This window comes from Fragaria vesca, linkage group LG1 (genome assembly GCF_000184155.1).
Source record: "Fragaria vesca subsp. vesca linkage group LG1, FraVesHawaii_1.0, whole genome shotgun sequence".
Lineage (NCBI taxonomy): Eukaryota > Viridiplantae > Streptophyta > Magnoliopsida > Rosales > Rosaceae > Fragaria > Fragaria vesca.
Genome location: NC_020491.1, coordinates 7125807 through 7142119, shown reverse-complemented (window position 1 = coordinate 7142119; position 16313 = coordinate 7125807). Strand labels below are relative to the sequence as shown.

Sequence of the window (16313 nt, the reverse complement as noted above, 5' to 3'; positions counted from 1 at the left end):
AGAACGAAGAAGACAAAGCTACTGTCGCAGAAGAAGACGGCCGCTTTTCGCGGCTTTTTTCATGTAACAGGATGCCCCCATAATCCCCAATCATCCCTGCCACTGATTTTGTTGTCTTTTGGTGGATGGACATGCAGCATCGATCACAGAGAGCATGAGGGTATTTTAGTCATTCTGTCCACGTCAGGTAGCCGGAGCTAAAAAAACCAGCCCACGTGGGTGGAGGCTCGTCAAAATCGGATTTGGCCTCCTGAACGGACCCCCCCTCCCTCCACGACGCCATGTGATGCTTGGAATTTTTGTCTCCGAAAACCCTTTTCCGAATTCATGCACGAGCCTCCTTCATGTATCAATTAAGAAATTTCAAAGTAAAAGTCCGGTATATGTTTATTCGAAGAGTTTTCACTTCTCGACTCAGTCGACTGTGTGTAGATACACGTGAATGGTTAGATCTGAGGAAGTCTTCAGCCCTCGGCGAACGGAAGCGTAGATAATCATACAATGATTACAATCCCATCTTTGATCTGTCTAGCTTGTACGTATGTGTTTGGCTCTAACCCAGAAAAAGAAAAGGAACAGATCAATGTGAAAGCCAAATTAATGATGAAGTGAGTTGAATAAGAGACTGAGAGGATGGCAAATATATATATCGGGTTGTAGTGGGGGTACGTGCGGGTAGGGTTTCGCCATAAAAAGCTTTTCGTGGTGTTATTGATTCCATTGGAGGCCACAGAACACGAAGGAAACGTCAAAATATGTGTACAGAGCCGAGTCAATTTGCTGCAGTGGTTGGCAGTATGATGCACAGCCACGACATAATCTTCATTGGAATTCATTGTGATAGAGAGAGGCATGTTCATCGATCTGTGTGTGTTTCCAAATATGAATAAGGCTAGTTCGTTATCGTGAGCGATGATTAATAAAATGGCTGTACGTAAATTTATTTTAGTTGCTAAGGTTTGATTCTTAATTGAGCTGAATCAAATATATTGTTACTAATGCTCGCTAATCATTGTGATTTGTGATGCTAACGTTGCATGTGGGAGTTGGATATATGAGCAGGTGGAATTTGTAACGTGCTAGCTCAAACATTATCATTCTATTATAAAGGAACACACTGGTTATGGTATTGGTACACGAATATGATGCAATTAAACTTAATTACATGATTTCAGATAAAATAATCATATATACGTACAGTTTGTATCATGCATTTGTAAAGGAATGTGAAATTCACACACCCCAAATTGTAATCCACACACCAACTTTCCATTTTTAGTAATTCATTCTCATATGGAGACAAAATTTAAATCATCAAGGACAAAATTTAGGTTACTAAAAAAGAAAATTGGTGTGTGGATTACAATTTTGGGTGTGTGGATTTCACTTCTCTTTGTAAAACTCTAGAATTTCTACATGTATCTTTTCAAGCCATAGTAGATCAACTTATAACCCTGCAGAGAAATACTCATAAGCCTCGAGGGTTAAAATTTGGGGTGCTCATCATGTTTATATTGTACTAATTTATGAGATTCATCATCCAAAGTGTACTTTACACAATTCTCATGTCTAGTAACTTTTACATAACACCTTTTATAAACGTAAGTCTAGTTTAGAGATCTTAGAATTGACGTATGTTGTATCATATAAGGATGTTACTCTTATATCATGACCAGTATAAATAAATCTATAGTTAAAACCTCTGCATGTGTTTTCAATCGCGGATATATTTAATCAACGATTAGTTGGTTTTCTCCAGCATCTCATACCTGATGCATACAATTAATTTTTTAGACATAAAGTTTTCTTCTTCACATGTAGATTTATAGTTCAATATCATGCATATTTAGTGATAAAAATGCATGCTAAAAGAAATGGAATTTGTGTCCATACATGATACATGAACATCATCAGTTAGAATATATATCGAGATTAATTAGTTAATGTACCATCTTCATAAAGGGTCCGGTTCAAAGGCCATCATATTTTACACAAAATTTGACACACCTTGTGAACCCTTAGATTGTAAAATGTTCAATGGCTTAGATTTATTGTTTAAATGATGTCAACATTACATTAAGTGATGTGGAAATTACATGGCATTACATATTCTCAATATAAGATAAAATTCTATTAGAAAAAAAAACACCACAAATTAAAATTTGGAGAATCAAAATCAACAAAAACTAAAAAGAGAAATAAAAAAAGAAAAGGAAGAAGAAGAACATTATAAGAACGACTGCAGTTCTTTTTATCAATATGTTGAAGGAGATTACTATGAATATATTGTACCAATCTAATTGGATTATGTCGATCTTCAATATAACTCAATGTAATTAGATAACAACAAAATAATCGTTCTTTATGGTTCAAGGTTTAACCTTTCATATGAATTTAGGTTTTAAAACCCAGAAGAAAAGAAGAATTCAACTCCCTCCATCATCGAGCCTTTAATTTGATCAAAGTTCTTCCATAAGTCTCTCTAACAAGCCTTTAAAACTAATTCCACATATCTCATTTTTTGGTACAGTGAATGGCTTGTCTTAATTGATGCCACAAGGATCATCTATTATTTTTTTTTCTCTTTTGATCGTTTATAATACAATATTGATAAGAATAGTCGTCGTTCTTTCTTATACTGTTTTTTGAGTTTAGATTTTTTTTTTTCTGATTTTGATTCTCCAAATTTTAATTTGTGGTTTTTTTTTCTAATAGAATTTTATCTTATATTGAGAATATGTAATGCCATGTAATTTCCACATCACTTAATGTAGTGTTGACATCATTTAAACAATAAATCTGAGCCATTGAACATTTTAGAATCTAAAGGTTCACAAGGTGTGTCAAATTTTGTGTAAAATATGATGTCCCTTGATCCGGACCCCTTCATAAAAGTAATTTTGTATCTTGCTACTATTATTCATCAGTTGATTAGTACTTTAATTTAGTTCCTACTAAAGATGTATCTGGGTTCGTATTATTATGGTTTGTTTTAAAAACACATTCAATCTCAGGTTTCAACATTTTAATCGGTCAATTAATTTATATTGGATTGCGTTCGATTTTTGTCCTCTTAGATAGAGCAAACATGCATGCAACGACAGTATCTGTAGTAGATGCGTGCAGAAAGTTTCTGATTTGGAGTTGACGATGGTGGGTTTCTTCCACACGAGAAAAACATAATAGTTTTTTGGTAGCTACTTACTAAACAAACAAAAGCACAAGACCAAATTAGAGACATGGCATGTGATGCTGCAGAAATCAATCTCAAATTGAATTGCACGTTAGTAGCCACCATCCAAAACAGTGTTCGTTTCTGAACTTATCGACCCCCATAGGAGGGGAGTGCTCTATATGCTAGAAGCAGATGGAGCTCCATACGAGTTGAGATAGCAGCATCGAAGAGAGGAGGACCTCCGGACCTTTCCTTTTCTTTTTTTTCTTTTTTTTGAGGTGGAAAATATGAATGGGATTGTGTAATCTACTGTATATTACTAGAAATGGATTGGCATGGATTCGGCGAGTCCAAAAATACTTGCATGTGGCTTCCCCTTACCTTATAAACCTATTCACATCATATAAAAACTAGACCATGCATGTGTTATTCATTTGAATTTCTTTTGTATTTTGGCTACCGACAGAGGGAGTCGAACTCTTAGTGTGATCGATGATAAATATAGGGTTGTGAAATCCACACACCTTAAAATGAAATTCACGTACATATCTTTTTCCTTTTTTGGTAACTTAGATTTTGTCTTTTAATGATTTAAACTTTATTTTTTGTGAATGTGTTAAAAAAAAAAAAATGGTGTGTAGATTTCAATTTTGTATGTATGGATTTCTACATCCTTAAATATATGGTTACTGTATTGATAGTCACCGGCCAATTCATGGTAGCAAATACACAACCAGGGAAGAACCTAGGTGCCTAACTAGGTGCATGCAATTAAGTTGCCCGAGGATGATATATTAATGTTCGACTAATTTCTTGTCTTAACTGTCATCAAAAAAATTTCTTGTCTTAACGTTGCATACTTGCATCTAAAGTTTACTTTGCATCAATTGTTACGATGGAATTAATCTACGAAAAATTAGAGAAAGATCACGTCCATACGAAAACAGTATTAACATGCAACATTTTGATAATCAAATTAAACATAAATGGTAATAGTTTGCACCGCTATTGTATACATGTAAGTTTCGGAAAATATCATTTATATATGGAAAGTGTTGGAAAATGTCATTTCTGTCGTATATAACTAACATTTTGCTTTAGGTTTTGTTGCATATGCTCTCACTCGATCACTTAGCAATATATATTTAGTCACTCTTAATGATATCTTATGATGGAGATGAGGTCTGCTTCACTACTTAACTGTTTGGTGTTTACATATATAGCTAGCCAGCAAAAACCGACTCCATGAAAAGACACCATGGCCGGCATAGCCTCTCTTACATCAGATGTCGGAATAGCTACTATATGGGATTGTTCATTATTGGGTATGAATGAGGCACCACCATATAGACGTATCTTCTAGCTCGAGCCTAGGCAGTGTAGACTAGCTTGTAGGGTATGTAGCTTCGCCCCATATTTGGCAGCCGTTTCTCTAGGGCCGATGAAGAAGCAAAGAAGTTACCCTAAAATTTAATATGACGTGAAAACCAGTAGATGATTTGATATGATATCTGCACTTGAGGAGTTGAGGATAAGCATGCAGAGATATGGAGCAAGTCATTCCATGCCCTGCAATAGAATAGACTGGATAAGACAGATCAAATTAGACAGACATACATACAGTAGTAGCATGCAGTACGTGCTGCTGGAGCTGGACAAACCCTAGCCGTACGTCTCCCCTCTCTATTGGCTCCGTCGTCGATCAAACATCACCATAATGGATTTGTGGTCTGGTCGGCGGGCGAATGATGAGGATCGGAGTTGGAGAATGTTGCCTGCAGAATCAATCATAGGCATATATACACGTGCGGGTCCATACGAAATGGAATAGTCTTGGATCATTCTTTGGAAGTGGGTGGAGATCGTGACGAACGATTCTCGGCCCAATTACGTAATGTTAGTTTTATCCGAAACCATGGCCAGAGGCCCATCCGCCTGGCCCATTACTAGAACGACCGAGAGGGTTAATCATGATAACCCTTTCTTTCTAAAGTCTAAACGGTGATCTTACACTCAGTCTATAGATAACTGACTATTTGTACAATAACATAAACATTCTCCCAATTCATTTTGTTATATGGTAATAGCGACTTTATGAGTCTTCCTTAAGTTCGGTTTTCCTAGTTTTGTGTCATTGTTTCCTTTTTCTGGTTTTTCTCTTTTTCTTGATTAATTCAATAGGGTAACAAAATAATAATAATAATAATAACAAAAACATTCAGAGCTGGCAATGAGGTAAATTAGGGTTTCCTAAATCATGATTACTGATTTCAACATATTATTGGATAGAAGTATATGAGTCTTGGGATAAGGGTAAGTAAAAATTAATTGGAATCCAATTAGGTTCTAATTCAATGTACATGATCAACTCGCACGAGGAAACTACTCATGAAAGTTAATTTAGCAGCTAGATTAACCCAACTCTCGCAACGGATGGAGATGATTGAGATGATTGATGATTAATGCTTTTTTCTTGGTCCGCTTGATTGGCCATTTCATCCAAATTATGATTCTCAAACTCATAATCTATCCTAGTCCTAAATCATTTTCAAACCTTTATTACTTGGGCTAGAAAAAAGCGATATTGAAAATTTGACGGAGATCAGTATCAACACATTAATAGAAACTTTGGAGAAAAAAAAAAAATTGGGAATGATTCCATAACTAAATGGATTTCTCATTACAATTGGGCCATAATTGTAGCTCCTTTGTCAAATTCAGTACCGAAACAGATAAAATAGGCCCACGCCGACAGTTATTTCCAAATCAAGTCCAACGAAACAAACGCTGTTTCGCTTCATGGTAGTTTACTCGTTACTAGTTTACCAGATTTTAGGGCGTCAAAACTGCTCCACTAACCTCCCCCTCTCCTCCGCTTTCAGTCCACACCATGGTCGTCTCTTTGTCTCTCTCCCCCCTCATATATTAAACCTCTTCGATTTCCCAACAGTTATGTATTCTCCAGAAAGCCTCCACAACCTTAACAACCCCCTCAACGATTTGGTTGTTTTTCTCGTTTCCTCTTGGCATATATATCAGACACTGTTATTCAAACTTCTTCTACACCGTCGAGAATTAACACACCAATGGCTTCGAAACCGACCTCGGCTGTTTTGGTCGTGTCGGCATTTCTGACTTTGGCTTTGCTCGTGTCCGGCAAACCTAACCTCATCCCGGAGAACGAGGCCGATCTTGATGACTGGATCGTCCGAAACATGAGGGAGTACGACAAGCGGAAGGCCGTGCTCAATACGAGGAGTGACGTCCCCGGCACGCACTTTGACACGGAGCTTGCGGCGGCTGAGGACGCAGGGAGAGTCATAAGGGTGAAGAAGGACGGCACTGGAGACTTTAAGACGGTGACGGACGCCGTGAAGAGCATTCCTACGGGGAACAAGCGGCGCGTGGTGGTGTGGATTGGTGGGGGAGAGTATAGAGAGAAGATTCTGGTGGAGATGACGAAACCCTTCGTGACGTTTTATGGGGATAAGAATGATATGCCGTCGATCACGTACGACGGCACTGCGGCGGTGTATGGGACGTGGAACAGTGCCACAGTGGCGGTGGAGTCCGACTATTTCGTTGCCGTGAATATTGCGTTTGTGGTGAGTTGTAGTAGTGAGGTGTTATGTGCATTATATGATTGCCGTTTTGTCCATAATTTGTCATTAAATTTGATGTCGTTTCGTGTTCAGTAGTGAAGCGTTATGTGCATTATATGATTGCGGTTTTGTCCTTTGCCTTAAATTTGATTTCGTTTTGTGTTCCATTCTTTGCATATATTCTGCATGTGCGTTATCTCGTTTCACATTCTCTTTGCTCGTCTAATATTTTGCTAGCTATCTTCAAGATCAAACCCTAGAGAGAAATATATGACAGCAAAATGGCATGCATGCCATTGTGCGTGGTTTAGAGGGTCAGGGATATGGGAGTCCTAGAAATGATGGACCCTAACCTATATGATGGGATTGGAATATCTTTGGGAAGTTGTTTGTGTTAATTATTTGATTCATTTCTCTTTACTATTAAGCACAAGTTAATGCATTCACCAATGCACCTACTTTATGTAGATAATTTTACACCATTGAGTCTTTACTTCGTCGTATCGTATGTATCTCTATTGCCTCAGTTCTCTCTCCCATCAGATCAAATCAATCCCGTCAGTCTCTATCATGTCTTAATCGTCTCCATCTACCTTGGTTTTCTTTGGTTACTATTGCACTATATATCAGAATCGTCTCCATCAACAAAAGTTGAGAAACATTATTGACCTTCTTTTGTTGCGATGCTTGGTTGTGTAGAACTCAGCTCCTATGCCAGACGGTATAAGGAAGGATGCACAGGCGGTGGCAATGAGAATATCAGGGGACAAGGCTGCATTCTACAACTGCAAGTTCATGGGATTTCAGGACACCTTATGTGACGATAAGGGAAGACATTTCTTCAAGGATTGCTTCATCCAAGGCACTGTTGATTTCATCTTTGGCAATGGAAAATCCCTCTACTTGGTACGTACACACATAGCTATAGTGAGTATATCATACTGAACATGATGAAGTTCAAATGTTAACTTGATAATATTTAACTGGTATTGTAGAAAAGTACCCTAAACTCAGTCGCGAATGGAGTTGGGGTGATCACAGCACACGGTAGATCAGAAGCGCAGGACGATACTGGATTTTCGTTCGTGTATTGCACCATAAAAGGGACAGGTGACACATTGCTAGGTCGTGCTTGGAGGGGAAGAGCAAGAGTTGTGTTTGCCTACACATACATGGGGAACCTTGTCGACAGAAAAGGGTGGTCCGACTACAACGACAATACGCGTGCCAGGTACGTTCATTTCTGTATCTGTACATGGTTTTCATAATATGACCAACAGAAGTATGTAAAATGAAATGATCGATCTTCATAATGTTTATATTGTTTATGCGCGCAGCACTGTGTATTATGGAGAGTACAAGTGTTCTGGACCGGGTTCAAGCTCCAACGAACGAGTCAAGTATGCAAAGATGCTGAGCGACGTAGAAGCAAGACCCTTCATAAGCTTGACCTTCATCCAAGGAACGAAATGGGTTCTTCCCCCTCCCAACCTCTAGTGAAATAATAACTCGTTACACAAGTGCCTAAAGACGATAGGGCAATGCTAGCCATGTACTTACTGATGTAGAATAAGGAAAACTGAAGCTGCGAGCTAGATTTGTTCTTTGGTTGGAATTTACTCCGCGTAGGGAGAGGGGGCCAGAAGGGTCAATCATACATAATCTTTGGTTGCTTAGTTAAATTTAAATTCGTTAATTTAAAAACGACCCTCTTTATTAAGTTTCTACAAATGACATTACTTTCATTTCTTGTGGTAATGTTTGATAAATGGAAAATGTTTTAGACACCAAAAAGTTATACCAATTACTAATACCAAATGATGTGGAATTTACCATGTCATTGATCGTCCCTACTAAAATTGTGATGATATGGAAATAATGCAATTTTTATACTATAAAAGGAAATAAAACAATAATAATATACAAACCTAAATATGATCAACCTAAATTTCTCCTTCAATCAAAACAAAGAAAAAGAAAAGAAAGGCTCAAATACAATCTATATCACAACCATTTTCATGGTGTTTATGAGAGAGAGTTAAAACTTTTATTCTCAGCTCAAGAAATGAGTTGATTAAAAGCTACCAACTCAATTAAGGCCAAAACCACCACAAGAAAGTGCTGTCATCTATCTAAACCTCTCCTAAACAGTAGGTATTCAGCCTTGCTTATTATTAATTGTTGTCAATACTACTAAGCTGATATATAAACTTGTGATTTAAGATTCACTCCAACATTGGACAGAATTCTTAAAAACGTAAGACAATAGTATGAGAACAAGTCATCTATCTAGCTTCTTACCTGGAAAAATCATCCTATCGATCAGCAATATTTCTCTGATGCTATCAAACTTTTTAAGTCATATTGATTGGGTCCAAAACTAAGAGGGGAGTGAGGATAGATAAGACACCTGAACTAGAGCTTAATCAACTAATTGGGACAGCTACACGACTCATTATTCACCCAAAGGGTTGCTGGTTACTGAGAAGTGAGAAGTCATTATCCATACATAGCTAAAAACCCTATCCTTTTGACCAAGTAATAAAACCACATATATAGATAGTTGAACTTAACTTTTTGGTCATTGTAGCAACAAATAAATATGTGATCCGTTCATCACCATGAGGGAGACATTTCAAAATTTTATCTGTCGATTTTTGAAACTCATCACTAAGCAGCCTGTCAATTTCGTGCTTTCTTCTGAGTCCCCCATTCTCAGTTTGCTCCGCCACTAGGATTTCGCATCTTATCGCTACTACTATAAAGCTAGGTCCTCAAAAGCTTCACCGAATTAAATTTGAGTCGTGTAAATTTACACGGGTGAAAGACTAGTGTTGGTGTATATATATAAATCACACATGAAATTACCCAAAAAAGAGATAAAGAATTTACCAGACCTATCCATTATGGGTTTTCCATAATATTGATCATATGAAATTGTGAACAAGTTAGGGTTTGCAGACAAGAGTTTTAATAGGTCGTTTGCCTTGAGAAGCAAGTCACTAACTAGGCCTACCATTTACTAGGGATGGCAATGGGTATGCTGGTATGGTAAGGTAAGTGGATCAAAAAGCCATACACATACCCTATTTCATTATTCATCCCGCCTCTTACCCGCCTCAATCCCTGTAATTAGATAATGAGGATTCCTTGTCTCCGTCCTCTTTGGGGATTACGTTCTCATACTCGCCCCAATTCTCGTTAACAATTATTTAATAAATTAATTTAATTTTTTTATACCAAATATATAAAAATATAAAATTAAAATCAAATACTGATGAAGGATAAAGTGTAGAGACAAAAAGATAGCAAGAGAATCATCATCTTATTCATTGATAGGAGCCCTTTATATAAGGAATTACACATATATGGTAAGGATATGAATACATAGATCTAGTCTAACTACATATCCTATTGGCATAAGGCCAAGGCACACACAAATAATATCTAGAAAAATACAGAATATACTAGAACACTCCCCCTTGTGCCGTGCGCTGATATGCCGATGGTGCTGATCTGTTACCTCGTCAAAAACCTCGTCAAGTCACAAAAACCCTGTGGGAGAAAAACTGAACCTTGATCGTAGGAGAAAAAGAGTACAACGCACCCTTCACATTTGATAGCGACATGTATGTATGTGCTAGACTCCCCCTGAAGTTCGCACCTCCCCTTGATCTTTACATCAATCATAGGGCTCTTCCTGATTTTTATTTATCACGGAAGTTTTAACAACTTAGCATGTCAATGCTCTTTAACATATCTTCAAATGTGGCATTAGGCAATGATTAACTAAATCATGCCGTATTGTCCTCAAATGATCTTTTACACTTAGATCTTGAGGAGAAAGCCGCTTGTGAACTCAAAACATAAGTTGGTGCAGGAAATCAGATTTCCGCACAGCATGACCTTCAGTTACTAGAACAGCCGTAACTTCCTCTAGGAAATACATATGAACGAACCGTAAACGGATTTGGAAACTAGACTCATTTAGCTTTCCAACCGTATATTACACATGTTCTGGTTCGTCAGGAGCTATTCATAAAGTCCTATCGAAGTTGATTGTTTTGCCAAAATCAAATTCTCTGACAGATTCGTCCTACTTTACAAAAATGGCCATAACTCACTTAATATGATAGATATGATCAAATGGTTGGTGTCACTGGAAAGTAGACACATAGACCTTTCCAATGGTACCAATTTCACCATTTTTCAGTGAGTGTGATTTTTTGTAGGTCCCATGGAAGTTGACCTACGAAACTTGGTAGATTCTGATTTCGCTATTGATGTGTCTTTCTTATGTAGGGATAGAATAAGCCTTAACCTTTCATACCATTAAGTATTGAAAAAGGAGTTACTGCCATTACATTGGCATTGCGTGGGCGCATAGCTACACTTAGCTTTACAACTTTTCATAGCGAATGAGATGTCAAGTCTTTCGTATTGTGTTGAGTACATTGATGCGTCTTATTGTACTTAGATGGGAACTCCATCTCTTAACACATATTTGTCATCTTGCTTTAGACAAAATAACAGATCTCTCTTTAGAGCAAAGACCTTGACTAATCATGGGAGTATATGTAAGCCTCACTTTCGTTAGAGCGCCTAAACCGATTGATGAAAAATCATCATCAATACAGTCATTGAGTGCCTTATCGAGACCGTGTTTTCCCAAGATCTTTTTCTTCGGATGTTGATACATGTTGGCATCTCTAGATCCATCAAGAGTCTATGTAAATCCGGAATGAACACGCAAAGGCATAATTCATCATATCCCTTCCAAATCAAGTAGAGTCCATGTGCGTTTCAATACATTTAGCAAACACATGCTCCTGTGGTTTGGAGTCACTTGATTCGGATGAATGAAATCTGTTTAAGACCTTCATGTATATCTCTGATCCTATAGAGATGTTATTATGACCACATTCATAGGCTGCATGTTCAATTATTCGGAAACTACCAAACTGACAAAGTAGTGGAGTTCAATGACATCCATTACGAGAGCATATCTCATCGTAGTCGATCCCAGTGCGTGTTAGTGAGAAACCTTGGGTCATAAGGTGAGTCTAAGCTCTTGTTCTCACTACGCTATCTAACAAAGGCATAGTTGATAGGGTTAGCTTGCGGTGTCGGCATCACCTGCCCAAGGACCTATCTCTTTGTTATGTTGGATCACGTCTTTCCATTAGGCCAATCAACTAAGTTGGTATCCATCAACGAAGGGTGGTTCGATAGTAGACTCATTATCCCACGTCCTCATGTACACTAGTGTAATACTTGTAGAGATCTCTATATGGATTGGATTTGACATTGAGGCGTCCCCCAACGATAATCACAATTCAGACTTCATGAGACGGATTTGAGTATTACTGATCAATGGATCAGGTTGTGCCAAGCTCGCTTTCTTCCTAGTGCGAGAATATATCAAACCTAAGGGCCTCCCTCCTTTTGGGGAGCCACACGGCCTTGTGACACCAATTTTGCCATTATATGGCGTCATCATTTCACCATCTATGGTGATGGCGCCAAGACCAACTTCTTTTGGTCGCGCCATGTCCTTTTGTAGAACATCAATGCAGACATATTTGCAGCATGTGATCTAGTTACTTTAACACTTTAAGCATTTTGGATCAAGATGAGACTTAGTGGGGACAAACCACGACAATTCACGTCGTTTCACTTGAACACTTGTGTTCTTATCTCCCCCTAATGGCGAGAATATTGTCTCATCAAAGTGACAATCCGCAATTTATGGGTGAATGAGATCGCCTGACAAGGTTTCTACATATGCAGATTATAGGTGGAGGTTCATATCCAACATAAATACTTATTCATCTCAAATGACAAATCATTATAAGCAGTGGCAGTGCGATTTGGCACCTAGAAATAATAGCAGAGCTCAAGGATTGAAGATCCGTTTCTATCCTGCTTGAGCTCAAGGATTGTAATTTCGTGTCAATCCTCGTACACAGTCACAAGCTGTAATACAAAAATATTCAATGATGGTGGGTCATAGATGAATAGTAAAGCTGCATGCAAATATTGCATAGCCCCAAGACGTAATAGAAAGATTGGTGCGCATCAATAATATTCGAGCGACAAGCTAAAGTTGCTTAGTCGTTGCCTCGGTGAGACCGTATTGCGTGTGGATATGGGGTACAAGACAGTTCAACTTACATCCCAATAAACTTCTTTAAAGAATGGGTAGTGAGCCCGTAGAAGTATAAGCAACATAAGCAGTAGATAATAGTGTAACATGTGACCGGGGTGTTAACACTTCAACCAACACCATAAACCGCAAGTTGGTTGTTTATATCTACGTAGTTTGATGTAAGAATGAAATATTCTCTTTTGTGTCATTTAGCGTAGGCGGTCTCACTCCTAATTTAGCTAAAAAATAGGCTTTCAAAACGAGCAATGAGCATTGCAGGGGGCCAATGAGACATCGAGGGAAAGCCCACCTCAATTGCTTGAGGAATTGACCGAACGGCCTCCGGGAAGTTGGAGCCGTGTTCAGGTGACGTCAATGTCCCCCGGGTCACCACTAGACTTCATGGTGATGCTAGATCCCGAATGTCTTCATTTTGAGCGGAAGAATGAATGTCTATGAGAGTTTCTCAAAATTTGGATCATTATGTCTCTTCCAGGATGACCGATTTGGTCAAATCAAAGCCTATATGAGTCGGTGTCCCAAATATTATGTTTGGCGACAACATGTGATTCGATATTCGAAACATAGTGACATACAATCCACTAGACCGACTTATAAATTTCTCTAAGATGCATTTCAGTCCGTATTCATGAGAAGCTATACAGAAAAGAACTCTTGTTCATTCTCACAATGTGTTTTCAAATGAAAACTATTAGCATGAATGTCTTTAAAGCTCAACATGGTTCGATTGCCTCTCAATGCATAGAGGGTATCTGTGACATTGATCATGGTGCCATAAGGCATCAAGATTCAAGCTAAACCATGTCCCTGAATGACCGTATGATTCAATCATTGTAGTCACAGAAAATTTACAAAGGCATAAAATCTAAAGATAGTTGCCGGTTCCTTGGAATATTGTGGATAGTTCCACTGTCTGCGAAGCACTCAATGTCTCTATAAGACATATCTACAAGGAGTAGATAGGCGAGTAAATAGTTCCACTTGAACCATTTAGAAGGATTGAAAGAAGCTACAAAAAGCTGCAATCCCGAGTGCATAAAAATTTCCGCGCAGAATGACCTTTGCGTACTAAAACAGCCATAACTTCTTCGTTAAAATAGATATGGATGAACCGTGAAAATTTCTGAAAACTAGACTCGTAGAGCTTTTCAATGATATAATGTCTAGTTCGTTCGAAGTTATTCACAAAGCTCAAACAAAGTTGACTGTCCAGAAGGGACAGATTGCTGTTTTTCACAGAATTGGCATGTGCGAAGCTGTGAAGTTTGCAGGTGGCATGTAGGCTTTTGCCTTAGCCAAAAGTTATGTGTGTATGATCAAAACCAAGTCATTTCGGTCGTTCTAAGGTCGTAAGCTCCATGACTAGTTAGCAAAAGCTCCCTAATATGAACATAAACTAACTCAGAGGACCTAGAGGATTCGATCATGATGATAATTTTCCGGTTTTGATAAGTCTTCAATGTCTTTTGCAAGATAGTAATTGGTTTAATAGCGTAGAGGGATCCAAAATCAAAAGCTTTCGGTAACTCCAAGTCAGTATGACCAGGCATGTCCGTGGAGGTTTGATAGAGCGAGACACACTTGAAACCACTATCTCCTTAATTTCAGACAATTCTAAGACATCACACTGAGCTTGGATGAGCCTAGTTGAATAATTGATGATGGAAAATCCGTTAAAGGGTAGAAGACTTAACTGGAAACACGTTAGCGATCCTTCTTGAGGATGCAAGGCCGTGCGTTATCTTCACTTGGAAGAGACCAAAACGGCACAATCTAACCATGTAGATTGTAAATATGCCATGCTTCTAAGGACGATGTAAAAATGTACATCTTGTTTGTAAATCAATACGAACCAAAAGAGGAGAATAATTTCATAACTTTGAAAAAATTCTCAAGACATTCATTATTGCTAATGTGTGTACATCGAGGTCTCAAATAGACGAAGGACGTCGATACAACGCCTTAGTACATATAGCTTAGAACGAAAATCAATGTCTAGCCGATGACGTCAAAGTCATGGGTAGCTAGAGCAGGATCCGAATCTTTGAAATTCGCGATCATAAGGATGACGTTCTTGTCCTCATATTGATTTTCCGTACCTTTTTGTATGCATTCACAATTTGAAGGAGCTGGACAATCTTGAACCAATGATCCGAAGATCCACAACGGTTGCATTGTCATGAGCTGACGCGATTAGTTTTGACAAAATGGTGTCTAGACCGAGAGTGTTGCTATTAGAGTCGGCGACACCTCCCCCTCTTTTCTAGACATCGGCACGACGTTTTCTGCCGTTGTCATGACCCATATTGTTGTCCCCACATTAGGGGATAATCCCAAATAAGTTTATCACATTAGCGTATATACAATTCCCGTTTATATGATCAAAATCAAGTCTCGTTGGTAATTCCAAACCAATTTGGAGGACCTAGAGAACTTGATAATGATCGAATCCGCTAAAGATTATGGATCATGATGCCACAAAAAATTATCGACAATATGTAGTCAATTAAGGTGGTGAGCAATCCACTTGACTAATAACTCAACAAGTAGAGTTATATGAACGTTTCAAGAAACGCTCCATGAGTGCATTCCACAGTATTTTGTGGTCATTACTTTTTGCACAGATTGTCATTGAAGGCTTTTGTCGATATGGCACGTCAAAGACTTTGAGCGCATGAGATGTGAAATCTCGGCATCTAGGCTTGTTAGTTTGGGGGTCAAAACATGTGGTTTAATCCTTTCCAATGAAAGGTTCCACAGATACCAAACGAAGATTTGCCTTAGGCATCGAGTACGTCAAAACTCAAAGAAGCAGAATGTTACATCGCTCTTGCATACAAAACCAAGCTGTTATGAGACTCGATAGAGGTCACAAACAATGCTTTTAATGGTTTGTCCTTCGGATTGATCATACACAATCTGGAAAAGCCACGAATTGATCAAACACAATTCAGAAAAGAAAACAAGAGTGATCAAACACACTCTTGATGTCAGGACCCACCCCGAATTTCACCCTGAAACCCGAGGTAAATCCTGCGGGGACCACCTCCAAGGAAAATTTACCGAAACTCGGCAAACCTCCCTCGAAAATGGACAACCCTAACTTAAGAATTTAAGAACCACTTTTTATTCCAATAAAATAAATCTTCAGCTACAATCCATAAGTAGCCAGAATACAAACATAAGATTTCCAATAGTATTCAGAGCTACTAAAAATCAAATAAAATACAACGGAAGCTAACAAACTCCTAGTAGATTAAACAGGTAACCTACTGGCGAAATGTAGCTGATAGCTGGGTCACTATGCCTCGACGTCTCCTGCTGGACCTCACGCGAACTCTGCAGACTGGGCATTTTAAAAAAAAAA

General features: G+C 38.3%; 1 protein-coding gene across 1 annotated transcript; it reads left to right on the top strand.

Annotated features, from left to right (window-relative positions):
- Window positions 1–6261: 6261 nt before the first annotated feature.
- On the top strand, window positions 6262–8274 carry LOC101295275 (pectinesterase PPME1-like). The gene is made up of 4 exons (XM_004288956.1): window positions 6262–6780; window positions 7477–7683; window positions 7773–8008; window positions 8115–8274. Exons 1-4 carry the CDS (start codon window positions 6262–6264, stop codon window positions 8272–8274), a joined length of 1122 nt encoding a protein of 373 aa, XP_004289004.1.
- The last annotated feature ends 8039 nt before the right edge of the window (window positions 8275–16313 follow it).